This window comes from Amblyomma americanum, chromosome 4 (genome assembly GCF_052857255.1).
Source record: "Amblyomma americanum isolate KBUSLIRL-KWMA chromosome 4, ASM5285725v1, whole genome shotgun sequence".
NCBI lineage: Eukaryota > Metazoa > Arthropoda > Arachnida > Ixodida > Ixodidae > Amblyomma > Amblyomma americanum.
The window spans coordinates 84,862,485-84,876,004 of NC_135500.1; the positions used below are offsets into that span (position 1 = coordinate 84,862,485).

General features: G+C 54.4%; 1 protein-coding gene across 1 annotated transcript; it reads right to left on the reverse strand.

Annotated features, from left to right (window-relative positions):
- Positions 1 to 1,828: 1,828 nt before the first annotated feature.
- Positions 1,829 to 3,999, reverse strand: LOC144129632 (uncharacterized). The gene is made up of 6 exons (XM_077663749.1): positions 3,737 to 3,999; positions 3,564 to 3,672; positions 3,320 to 3,395; positions 2,977 to 3,048; positions 2,216 to 2,379; positions 1,829 to 2,032 (listed from the first exon to the last, which is right to left on the reverse strand). The coding sequence occupies exons 1-6, from the start codon at positions 3,997 to 3,999 to the stop codon at positions 1,829 to 1,831; spliced, it is 888 nt and encodes a 295-aa protein (XP_077519875.1).
- Positions 4,000 to 13,520: the final 9,521 nt, after the last annotated feature.

Here is a 13,520-nt window from a genome sequence, read left to right on the forward strand (position 1 = left end):
TCCCCTCGTGTCAGTGTACGTTTGTGTGTGAGCAACTGTGCATCGTGCCCCTAGCCGCAGCCCGCAAAGTGCCGACTTTTATTTCTTTGTTTCGTGTGTGTGCCTACAAGCTGCCGGTGCCGAAGAAGCGCAGCGTGCACAACACCTGTTGCTGCACTGACAGCGCACTCGCCTGCGCACCTCCCTGTTCATTGGCGAGTTGGTCGCACAGCCACTGTGCAGTCTCCTTCCTGAGTCGAAATTGGCGACGAAACAGCTCGTCTGGCAAGCCAAAACCGTCTTCGTGCATCCTCCTACGCCGTGTGTGTGTGTGTGTGTGCGTGCGTTTAAGTGGGTGAATAAAAAGTGTACTGTGAAACAAAGCACCGAATGTTTGTGATGCTTATTGAAATGAGGAAGTCCCATTGAAGCAATCTTTTTGCTCGATATGCATTCAAGGCCTGACATGATTGCGATGGACATATTGTAGTACAAGAGACATCAAGTGCTCATTGTTGGTATTTCAGTTAAATTTAAAAGGTGTACTTGCACCCTGTAATTTAGGAATAAATAAAAAAGACACAACCGAAGAGGACAACACACCTCATAGCGCATCCCCTACCGTGATGACATCAGTGGGCAGAAGGGCCATCCTTCAAGCTTACCCAGTCTGCCTACTAGCGTCATCAAGTTAGGGGACGCGCAGTGAGGTGTGTTGTCCCCTTTGGTTATGGCCTACTGCGAGGAGGACTTTTTTATTTATTCCTAAATTACAGGGTGCAAACACACCTTTAAAATTTAACTGAAATACCAACAAAGATCACTTGACCTCTCTTGCACTACAATATGTCCATCGAAATCATTTCAGAGTTCCTTTCAGCATGCACTTTTATTTTTTTTACCAGCATTTATCATAGGTGTTTTTATTTGAACAGATAGGTGCAAAATGCACTGCTTGCAATACCATGAACAAGTAACATCTTCACGTGTGGTGCACAAATTGCAACATACAAACATGATAAACATGACAAGACTAGCGGCCTACGTGTTACCACAGCTTCTACGCGAGTTATGTGAACATAAAACACACTTCAGCCCATATTAAACCGTGGTACACATCTAAAGCAATGCGCTGTACGTGTGTAATACATTTCGCCTGACTAGAGAAAGTGTGTCACCCACAAAATGCATGAATATCAAAACGACAACGTGTTATGAATTTCTGCTCAATGGCAAAGCATAGCAGTTCCAAGAAGATTGACACACAACGGAATGCATCATGAATATGGCAAGTTGTGCTGTCATAATGACTGTAACATGACAAAATTCTCATTCATCATCAGCCTCACTACGCCCATTACAGGGCAAAGGCGTCTTCCATGTCTCCCTAATTAACCCTGTCCTTTGCCAGTTGCGTCCACTGTACCCGCAAACTTCTCTCATCCGCCTACCTAACTTAGTTCCGCCCCCTTGCTGTGCTTTCCTTCTCTTGGAATACACTCCGTAATCCTGAAGGAGCAGCGGTTATCTTGCCTTGCAATTACATGCCCTGTACACTGCACACAAGTTAAAAATTACAAAAGGAAAAAAAAACATTCATACACAAGCCCCATGCACCTGGCAGGGATACAAAAAAATGTTTTGCACCTTGCAGAAGGAAAATAAATATATACATAACACCTGCACCTGGCAGGGAAATAAAAAAATGTTCTGCACCTTGCAGGAGGAAAATAAATATATACATAACACCTGCACCCGGCAGGGAAATAAAAAAATGCTGTGTACCTTGCCGAACGCAAAAAAAAACAAAAAACAGGTAAAAAAGAAAAAAAAAGCCCCACCGAACAAGTTACTGCGGTGGCTGTACCTGATTGTTCAAAACACGCACAATCAGGGCCACCACAAGTACCACTTGCTCGGTGAGGCGCATCGTATCGGCCCTTGCTGCCTCAGCAGTGTGCAGCATGTGCGCCCCGGTTTCTGTGACGGCGGCAGTCAACTGTGTCACTGCCGCCGTCAGGCTGTGCACTGCTGTTGTTGTTCGCCGCTGTTCCTGCACATGAAAGGAGCTTCATTTGCACACTTCACAGACATGTAGGGCTCGTTGGACATAAATATGAACTAGTGAAATGTCTCTACAGGTCACGCATTGGTTTCGAACTGTGAATGTAGATACAACATGTTGCATGCAGATGCTTCTCCTTCACTAAATGTGGTGGGTGTTGTGTGCACATACCTCTAGGAGGCGCACATGAAACGTGGCGTCCTCAGCAGCACGAGCTTCGTGGAGGTCATTGGTCCGCCGCGTCTCTGTCAGCAGCTGGCGGACCTCCTCCGCCCGCGTGCTCCGCTGCTGCTGCCTTGGACGCCCCGCCGCCACATCTCGCCGCTCCTGTGTAGCTGTCAAGTGACTGAATGTACACTTGTCATATAGTGGCGCACGATGTACAATAACTTGACTGTTTGGTGCAATATCTCAGAGGGCTGTTGACATGCATACCGGGGAGCAGTACATAAAAGCATTCATAATCAGCAGTATGACAAAAACAGCATTGTTTCAATGTGCACATTTGTGTAACCATCGCAGACACCACAGTTTCCGCTGTAAGAGGGAAGAAGCGTGCACAAGGTACCAGTGGTGCATATGAAAGACACTTCTGTGGGTGGCTGCCACGGTGGCTGAGTGCTTATGGCGCTCGGCTACTGGCCCGAAACACGCGGCGGTCGAATTTCGATGGAGGCGAAATTCTAGAGGCCCGTGTACTGTGCGATGTCAGTGCACAGTAAAGAACCCCAGGCGGTCCAAATTCCTGGAGCCCTTCACTACGGCGTTTGTCATAGCTGGAGTCGCTTTGGAACGTTAAAGCCCCATAAACCAAACCAAACTTGTGTGCGTATTGTAAAGTGATACTGATAGTCTGCTCCTGCGAATGGTATTATTGTTAGGTAGCTTGCGAAATGGATAATGTGCAGCATGATATTGGGACACCAACTCACAGGCTGTGTCACAAGGTGCGCCCTCGTCCTCCTCGTCCAGCTCCTCCAGCTCTTCTTCCGGGGGGGTGCCATCTATGTGAATTCATTCCACAAGACAGCACTGCTTAGTGGACAGTTTCAGCAGAGCGTGTATTGGTGCAAAACACACGGTTACTAGGTACTGACACACAAGAAGAAACATAGCAGTACCGAGACGGCAATGTAGTACAAGGTACATAACTCGAGGTTGCATTTCTTAGCTCAGCATTCGCATCCCTCCCTAACTAAAAGAAAAACCACAACGAAGTCAACAATGTGCACAAGTTGTTAGGTGTACACATCAAATGACGAAATTTTCACTTACCAGATGGAGAGCGCGCCTCTGCCTGCTGCAGGCCGCTCGTCCGTGGCATCTCCCCCACGGACACACGGGGCTGGTTCTGCAAGAGGCACAGCGCCCCACGTTCATGCACGAGTGTCTCGAAGTTCATTATGTGTGTGCATTGCTCACAGTACATGGCCCCGAGGTTGACATTCATTATTCTTCATTAGCCTCCCCTATCATTCCCCCCTCATTATTACTAACGTCACCGCGGCTTACAACATACCTGGCTGGACGAAGAGAACATTGGAGCTGCGACGCCTAGAACGAGGCCCGGCGACCGCAGCTTGGACACCCGGCCTGCCAGCCCCGGCAGCCTGCCGCCTCCAGTGCCCCTGCGACAGGGTGTGGAGAGACATATTCAAGGGCCATTCGACAGACCGTTGTTGACACGCTCACCTTCCCGCCGCCAAAAACTGCGCCTCCTGCTTTTTGCAGCGGGTGCACCACACTTGCCAAGTGTGGCGCCATTGAAGCGCAGTTTTGGCAGCGGGGCCCGCGGCGTTCAGCAGGGCCGCAAGCTGCTGCCACAGCTCGCGCCTGCGAGCCGCCGTGAAGCCCCCGGAAAGGGGTGAGGCAGCGTGGGCGAGCGCCGGGTGCTGTTCCATAAATTCAACCATCATGACGAGCTGCTCTTTGGACACACGTGCTGTCGTCATCATGGTGGATAGCCGTTTCAAATGATAACGGTAATCGCAGCCGATGAATTCAGTCGGTGTCGTCTGCACCAGCGCACTAGCGTCGGTGCGACCTTTCAGTGGCCGAAAATTCTTCGGCTGCAATAAATGTCAACCATCGTGGCAGGCGTTGATTTCGTAATCATGGGTAATAATATTGAGATGTGATGTATTCTTAAGCTCAATTAAACGTTTTCGAGATTTTCCTGTCATGTCGCTGACCTCCTATTGCCTGACTACTGTGGCCATCGCTGCGACCGCACCGACGCTGCGACAATGCGACCAACTTGTTGAAAGTCTGTCGCAGTGGCCCTGCGACGAGAACAACGCGCATTTCTGTCGCACAGCGGCAGAAATCGCACTGCGCTGCGGCAACAATCGCATCATGTGAAACGGCCTTAATCGTTTTTCTCGTCCTTGATCGTTTTTCTCGTTCCTTACTTACACGCCTACACACGATGAACTGACGATCACGCAGCCATACAACTTTATTTCGCCCCATATGTCACACTTCCCCGTCGTTTTGTATTTAGCAAACAAAATACGGAACTACACATCCCACACGTCAACCGAAGAGCATCTATGGGCTATTGGTGTCATCGATAATAAGCAAATACACACTTACCACAATATGTTGTCTTTGTCGATTTTCAAGCCCAGCGCTCCTTGTAAGTTGATCTACGCAGGCCCGTAGCATTCACTGCCTTCAATCAGATTTTTCTGCACACTTCAGATCCGCAAAGTGCCTTGATTTTAGACGACACGCAAAAAATCGGGAACTAGCCGTGGAATCAGCTGTTTTCTTGCACGCCGCCATGTTCACGCGATACCACTGCCAGCGCGCCCTCATGGCAAAAGCAGTTAACCTGCAGCAAATTTCATTGCAAAACTGAGAATTCTTCTAATTTTCCCTCGTGTTGTTGAAATTGCAACACAGTTTACTACCAAAATAAAACATTGCTTGTTTTCTTCATTGCGTTTTTGTTCATTTTCAGACTAACATGTTCACGCTATACCGCTGACAGCACACCTTCGCGGCAAAAAACGTGACTGAACAGCAAACTTAATTGCAAAAATGAAAACACTGGTTCTTTTGCTTGGTGCTGTTGGGTTTGAAATACAGTTACTTAGCAAAATAAAACATTACTCGTTTTTATTCACTGCGTTTTTACTGCAAAACATTAGTCTACGGTCCCTTGTCGTGCGATTAGTGGTTTCGGGGCGGAGCCCACCGCCTCCTTGCTCCGCATTGGCCGATTCGGCGGTCGGCATTTCTCGGTGTCGTCATTTTGACGTCACTGTCTCAATATTGAGACAGTTTTTTGAGACTGATCCGTAATCGCGCCCCTGGCCCAAAAACACGCGCTTCACTCACTGCTGCGGCCGACCGGCGAGCGCCAAGGAGAAAAAGCGTGTCGTGCGCAGAGCTCGCAGCCGCCGCGCGAGGAGAATCGAGGAGGAAAGCGCGGCGCGGGGGAGAGCGTTGCTACTTTCCTATTATCAAGGGGCTTTAACCCAGCAGCTCTGACGGACGGTTCGACACGGCTAACTGAACGACAAACCAGCTTTCTCGCACTGCTAACAGATGGCGCGAAAATCGCACCCGGCAGAAGACCCAGCGACACAGCTCTGACGGAACAGACAGTTCGCCGTTCGGCACGGATCACTACGCTGGACTACGGTCCTATGGATCAGTGAGCCGGATCTCCAAAAGAACCGCCGCTCATTTTTACTGAGCCAAGGCTCACCCGCTCTTTTAAAAGAGCGGCTCAGAAGATCCGGCTCACTCCTGAGCGACCCATCTCTATCCCGAGGTTGCCGAGCGGCTTATCCCGTGGAAGCAGATGACCTCTCGGGCGCGGCGGCGACGCGGGGCTGCCCTCGCTAGGGCTGCCACCGCGGTGCAGGTGGCTGAGAACGTCCACGGGACCGTCCTGTACCGGCAAGCCCAGCGGGACGCGGCCTTCTCCCGGGAGCAGGGATGGGAGCTGGCAGAGGAGCTGGGACCACGGCCTGGTGTCCTGGCCGTCCGCGCCAACACTCGGCGCGGTGTTGTGGCCGTGGACGTTGCGAATGCGGGCACCCTGCGCGAGCTGCTCGCTCTCTCTGTCATCTGCAAAGTGGCAGTCACCGCAAGGGAGCCAGCCCCCCGCAACCACTGCTCCGGCCTTGTTTTCGGGGTGGACGGACGCCGGACGGCGGCCGAGCTGCTCGCCGCGACCGAATCAACGGTGCCGATCGTGTCGGCGTCGCTATCTGACAGCAGCCTGACTGTCAGATTTGTGGCGCCGGTGCCACCGGCACACATTTCTATTTGCAGGAGGCGCCTGGCTGTGCGTGCCTGCAGACCTCGCCCACTGCAGTGCGGGAAATGCGGCGGGCTGGGCCATACCACCGGAGCCTGCCGTGCTCCACACCGCTGCATTCGCTGCGGGGGCCTCCACGATCAGGGCGCCTGTCCGAGCCGCAAGCCGCGCTGCCTGAATTGCGGCGGGCAACACGCGGCCACGGACCCCGCGTGCCCCCACTGGCAGCGCGAGAGACATGTGGCCACCCTGCTCGCCACTTCGCACGTGCCACTGTCTCGGCGCGCGGTTCGGGCCGTGGTGACAGCGGAAATGGCGCCCCAGGCCACCCAGCAGCACCGCACTACACCGCCTGGCGCTCTCTCATATGCGCAGGTGGTGACCAGTGGACGGAGTCAGCACAGCCAGCAGCCCCTGCAGCGGGGCCGGCAGAGACCGGACTCGCGCACATCCCGCCAGGCACCAGCTCCTCCCGCAGCAAAATTCCCAGGCCAGCCTCCGGATGCACGCGACACCGAAATCGCGAAGCTGAAGCTCGCCCTGCGGGCGCTCAGCTCGCTGCTCCCGGAGGGCTCAGACGGACGCCGGGCCTGCTTAGAAGCTGCAGGCTCTCCTCTACAGGATGCCAACAACCATGGCTAGTCGCCGGGCTTCGCCCCGGATCCCCACAGTCCTGCAGTGGAACGTGCGCTCCCTTGCGGCGCGGTACTCTGAACTCCGCGTGCGCATCGCGGAAAGCGCACCGGAGGTTATCGCGCTGCAGGAGACGTACGTGCGGGTCCACGAGGAGGAGCCCCAAAGGCGGCTACCTGGATACGTTGGCTACCATTGGCCAACCAAGTGTGAGGAGAAGTCCTGTGCTGCAGTGCCCTGTGATGACCACTCCCATCGGCCTGGGAAATCGAGGTGTGCGGTGTATGTGCGGCGGGAAGTGAAACATACTTTCGTCGGTTCGGCGGCGGCGACAACCGATGCTCAGGAGTGTGTGGTGGTGACAGTGCGCGTCGGTGGCCTGTGTTTACGTGCGCCCAGCTGTCGCGTGGAACGCGCTGTGTTTTCGTGCAGTGTCTTCGTGCTGTGCCCCACGCCAAATCATCTGCGGTGATTTTAACGCCCATCACAGTGCGTGGGGCAGTGCCCACCATTCAGCGCGAGGAGACGACCTGCACGACGCAGCAACGCAGCTGGGACTCATCGCCTTGAACACCGGCGAGCCCACCTTCCGACGACGTGGAACACCCGGCTCCTGCATCGACGTTGCCTTCGCATCCAGAGGCATCGAGGCGACATGGCACCGATCACCATCTCTCTGGGGCTCGGATCACTACTCCATCCTGATCGAACCCACTGCGGCGGAGGCTCGCGCTAAACGCACCTACTCCATCGTGAACTGGAGCGCGTTCAGGCAGGCTGTAGACGAGGCGGCTGCCTCAGGCGCGCCCTTCTTCACCAGCTTGGTCCGGAGCGCCCTCGCAGCCACCAGAACAGCAGAGGTGCGGGCGGGCCAGCCCGCACCAGACAACAGACTGCTTGAGCTGCGCGAGCAAAGGGACCGCGCAGAGCGAAGGGCACGACGGACCGACAGGGCCGCCGACTGGACACTATACAACCGCCTGGACGCGAAAGCGCGGCGCCACTCCAACAAACTTTACCGTCGCCAGTGGGCTTCATTATGTCAAAGGATGGAGGAAGACGCAAGCTCGCGGAGGCTATTCGACACCTTGCGGCGCATCACCGAACCTCAGGCAAACCCGCAGCCGCTTGCTGCACTGGCAATATCCAGCGGGCTCAGTGACGAAGAGCTCGCTGAGCGGTTCGCCGACCGGTTCGCGCCGCACAGCCCCGCAGGCGCAGCTAGCAGAGCTGCGCTCGAGAGCCCCGGATGCGGCGCCACTCCCTCTCCCGTTACCTCGGAAGGCCCCTGCGACGCGCCGTTCACCGCGGCGGAGTTGAATAACGCGCTGCAGCGCTGCCGCCGTCGGTCGGCGCCCGGACCGGACGGGGTGACCTACCAAATGCTACGAAACCTGGATGCGGAGCAACGACAGATCCTCCTCCAGCAGATCAACCTCTTGTGGGAACGCGGGGAACTACCGGAGGACTGGCGCACAGCGGTCGTCTGTCCCATTCACAAGCCAGGGCGCCCACCCACGGAGCTGAACGGATACCGTCCAGTGGCGTTAACATCGGCAGCGGGTAAGCTCATGGAGCATATGGCGTTGCAGCGTTTGAACGAGCGAGCCGCGGATGCTGATTTGTTTGACGAGCGGCAGACGGGTTTCCGTGGGATGCGGTGCACGGCAGATTCGATTTCGGACGTTGTCACAGCGCTGGAGCACGCCAGGGCGGCAAAACAGGTCGCGCTGCTGCTGCTGCTGGACATCTCGAGCGCTTTTGACAACGTCCACCGCGCACAAATTCTCGCGGCGCTCGAAGGAGCCGGTGTGAGCGGGCGCTTGTTGCATTATGTTCGCGGCTTCCTGACGGGGCGCACTATGCGCGTGCGAGTAGGGGGCAAGTTCTCCGAGCCTCGCCCGGTGGAACTGGGCGTGCCGCAGGGCTCTGTCTTGTCACCGTTTCTGTTCAATGTGGCCATGTCGGTGGTGCCGGCCTGCCTCCCCGCGAGCGGCCGACACCATGTGTACATGTCCATATACGCGGACGACATAGCTCTGTGGTGCCGGGGGCCACCGGGCGAGGCGCTCCGCGTGCGGGAGTGTCTTCAGGGAGCGCTGACAGCAATCGACGCCCGCTTGGACGGCATAGGTCTGTCGCTGAGCGCGAGAAAATCGGTAGCCATGGCTTGCGTTTCGAGCTCGCGCGCGCACCCTGCGCCACTGTCGCTGGGCGGGACTCCGATTCCTTGGCGCAAATCGGTGCGGTACCTTGGCTTGGACATCGACTGGCGCCTTTCCTTCCGCCCCGCGGCGACCAAGGCCTGTTTGCAGATGAAGAGGATCACCGCCGCCGTACACAAGCTCACCGCTCGAGGCCAGGGCATCAGCCAGCAAGCCGCGCTGCGACTATACAACGCCGCAGCATTGGGGGCGGCACTCTACGCGTTGCCGCTCGTCTCGGTGCGCAAACCGTGCTGGAGGAAGCTTGAACTCCAGCACCGCAAGTCCCTGCGCGTGTGTCTCGGCCTGCCGAAGGACTCGCAGTGCGCCGCAACACTGGCCGAGGCAGAAGCGGGGCCGCTCCAGCTCCCAGCGGCGCGCAGGGCACTGCACCACATTGATCGTCTGCATCGCGTACCGGACGGCGGCCCGCTATTGCAACGAATACGCACGCACCCACGCTCGCAAATGGGTGCGGCGCTATTGGACTACGAGCGCCTCACAGAAGCCGCCCCCCCCCCCCCTACGGCCCCTGCCCGCCCTGGCCTGCTGCCTCGGAGATACAGCGCGAGATCGTCGGCATCGCGGGAAAGCGGAGCACACCCCTCTGCGCTGTGCAGCAGCTGACCAGAGCCGTCATCCACGAGGATCTTCAGGGCCATGTCCTCGTGTACACAGACGGCTCAGTGGTCCGCGACAGCCGCTCCATCGCAGCGGCGGCTATCATCCCAGCCCTGCGACTGCACAGCCAGACTCACGCCAACTTCCTGGGTTCCGCTACCACGGCGGAGCTGATGGGGATAAACCTGGGCCTGGACCTGCTGCTCTCCATCGCACCTCCGCCACCCAGGAGTGCTCTGCTCTGCGACTCCCGCACCGCCCTCACCCGCCTACAGTGCATCGGCCGCGGTACCCCCTAGTGCGCGGCATTCGCGCAAACATCGAGCGCCTTGCACAGCAAGGATGTGTTGTGCGCGTGCAGTGGGTGCCCGGTCACTGCGGCATCGCGGGAAACGAGGAGGTCGACGAACTTGCGACCGCCGCACACCAACTACCTCCGAGCGATCCCCCGCTAGCGCTGGAGGACGTGCGAGCGGTCATTCATACACGATCATCTCCGACGGCAGCACCCCGACCCACGCATCGCGGGAGGTGAGCGCATTCCAAGCATCAACGGCTGCCGCGCCCTCTCGCGGGCGGAACGCGCAATGATCCTCCGCGCGCGCATCGGCTGCGTGTGGCCTGGGGAACGACGGGTGCGCCACCGACTAGCGACGAGCGAAGTGTGTGTTGGATGCGGTGCGGTGGAGACACTGGAACATCTGCTACTTCGCTGCACCGCGTTCGCTGACGCTCGTGATATGCTCGCGGCCTACAGGGCGCTGGGCATCCTACCAGACTCGCTCAAGACGCTGTTGTGGCCGCAGGGCAGTGCGCGCACCCGCGAGCGAACAATGGTGAGCTTGTGTGTTTTTCTCGAACAGACGGGCCTGACGTCCCATCTGTTCTGCGCCAGGTAGTGTTATGCAGTGACTGAACGCTCCGCTTGTGCTACCTCGGACGCTTAAGACAGCTGGCCGCCCCACACCAGCTGTTGTGTGCAAGTGCTGAGCGCGTGTGTCGCGGTGGTTTCTGTTTGTTGGCGCACGCGCGCAGCCATCCGCATTCCAGGCGGCCCGCAGCACTACCGGCCGCCCCCCCCCCCTCGCCCTCCAGGCGGCGCCTAGCGGCGACGACACCACCGACGTCACCGGCGACGTCACGGGCACCGCGGCGCTACCCCTGATGCCCCCCTTCCTTGGAGACGAAGCGGCGACCCAGCGCAGCCCGGACCGGCTGAGTGCACCGGGCCATATCCTCTCCCGCCGCCTCCTCACCGGCGCCACCCCCTCTCCCACCCCGGCGGCCGGGGCGGCAGAACGCGCGCAGCCTGAACAATTGAACTATAATTTTGTAAATAGTGTATATATGCCCTCACCCCTATCTCTTTCCTGCTATCCCCTCACCTCTTTCGTTTCACTTCTTCAAACTGCCTGCTATCCTATATTTCCGCTACCCCAGCTCAGGTGCCGCCGATTAGTGATGGCAGATGCCGGGGTGAGCAAACATCTTTTACCTTCCTTTTGTTATTTTAAATAAATATTCACTAATAATAATAATAAATATGACACAACGTGGAGGTTTGGGACTATTCAGTACCTGGCTGAACTGGGCATCCGCGGCAGGATGTTGAACTGCCTTAAAGACTTTTTGTCTAACCGTACATTTCACGTCCGCCTAGGCTCAACCCTTTCAAGAAAGTTTATCCAAGAAAACGGAGTACCCCAAGGATGTATTTTGAGCACAACACTCTTTATTGTAAAAATGAATTCTATCAGGAAAATAATCCCAATGTCCGTAATGTATTCTGTCTATGTAGGTGATCTCTAGATAGCTTACACATCCTCGAATACATCAACATGTGAACGACAGATACAGCTAACAATAAACTGGCAATATGGGCAGACCAAAATGGCTTCCGTTTTTCTCCACAGAAATCGGTGGCCATTCTTTTCTCACTCAGACGAGGCATGCAGATAGATCCCACCCTACACCTGAACAAAATAGACTTACCCGTGAAAAAAGAACATAAATTTCTAGGTATAACATTCGAAAGCTCACCTTCCTGCCTCACATAAATGCGCTGAAAAAGAAGGCTTCTCGAACCCTGAACATACTCAAAGTGCTGTCGAGAAAACACTGGGGAGCTGATAGGACATGTCTGTTACAAATATACCGCTCTGTAATACGCTCTGCCCTGGATTACGGATGTGTAGTGTATGGGTCAGCGAGACCATCGTACCTCAAACGGCTAGATCCAGTACATAATTTAGGTTTACGTCTCTCCACTGGTGCATATAGGACATCACCCATAAACAGTCTTCATGTAGAGACCAATGAACCATCGCTTACAGATAGAAGAACCATACTCACATGCTCATACATTCTAAAAATCTGTTTACTGCATAAAAAATCTGTTTACTGCATAAACATCTACGTTACCCTTTTGCCACTAAGTGCCTTTCTAGAACACTCTTCAACAGCAAGCCAGCCGCAAGCTACTCGGGCTCTCCTCTTGCGATTTGAAGAGATGTGCCGGAACCTTAGCATATTAGACGTATTGCCAAACATTGCCCGAAGGCGAGGTCCACTGCCGCCATGGCACAATTTCCCTGAAATCTGTGATTTCACTCTAACACAGTTCCGTAAGAAACAAATTCCGCAACAACATATAATACAAGAATTCGTCAAACTCGAGGAAAAGTATACTACTTTCACAGCACTCTTTACCGACAGTTCAAAAACAAATGCATACGTTGGAAGTGCAGTTGTACAAGGAAATTGGAATAAAATAGTAATACTTCCACAGTGCGCTTCCATCTTCACTGCGGAATGTTACGCCATTTGTGTAACCATAGAAAAAATACAAAACGAGAACCTACCCAACAGTATTATTTACACAGACTCACTAAGTGTGCTCACAGCCCTTCATCCTCGAAATGCAATAACCCTGCTGCTTGGCGACCTCATTCACAACATTACAACAGCCATAGCTCAAGGACAAAACATAAGACTCTGCTGGGTACCAAGTCATGTCGGCATAAAGGGCAATGAAAGAGCAGATTTGTGCGCTGCTCAAGCTTGTGACAAGCAAAGTTGAAAACATAAATGTGCCCTATAGAGATTGCATGAACTTAACACATATTAATGCAAGGAAAAAATGGCAGTCCACTTGGAACAACGAACTAAATAACAAACTACGGTTAATAAAACCAGTCCTAGGTGAATGGAAGTCATGTGTGCACCAGAAACGTTTCAAAGAGGTCATTATCTGCCGCCTCCGGATAGGTCACACACACTTTACACACAACTTTCTGCTAAGGAAAAAAGACATACCAGTTTGTACATGCGGAGATGAACTTACAGTGAATCACATTTTAATTTCATGCTCTAAACTGGAAAGGCTACGGAAAATGTGTTTTTGTCCGTTTTATAACCAATGCATCCCTTTTCTTAAAAATATTTAAATCATGACCCAGTACTTCGCCTGATACACCTCAGCCATTACTCATTCCTGAGAAAAAGGGTGAGGTCTGTATTTGATTGGTTGGAAGCCTCGAGGTAAGGATGGCCGCTGAGGTGACCTGACCCCCTTTAAAAGTTTTTAATAGTGCCCATTTTTAGCATCTTTTTCCGTCATCATCATGAGATAATTTTCACTATTTAACCACTCTGCAGCAGCAACCATTTTCACATTTCTATAAAATCATCCAGAGATTTCTCCTATACCTCGAGCTTGGCGCATGATGGCCTTAGTTGCCTA

Excerpts from the sequence above, each read along its gene's own strand:
- LOC144129632 (XM_077663749.1), bottom strand. The coding sequence starts at position 3,999 with ATGATGACGACAGCACGTGTGTCCAAAGAGCAGCTCGTCATGATGGTT. Across the intron at positions 3,049-3,319 it reads AGAGGCGCGCTCTCCATCTG|ATGGCACCCCCCCGGAAGAA; the intron begins GTAAGTGAAAAT and ends GAATTCACATAG. Across the intron at positions 2,033-2,215 it reads TTCATGTGCGCCTCCTAGAG|GAACAGCGGCGAACAACAAC; the intron begins GTATGTGCACAC and ends TTTCATGTGCAG.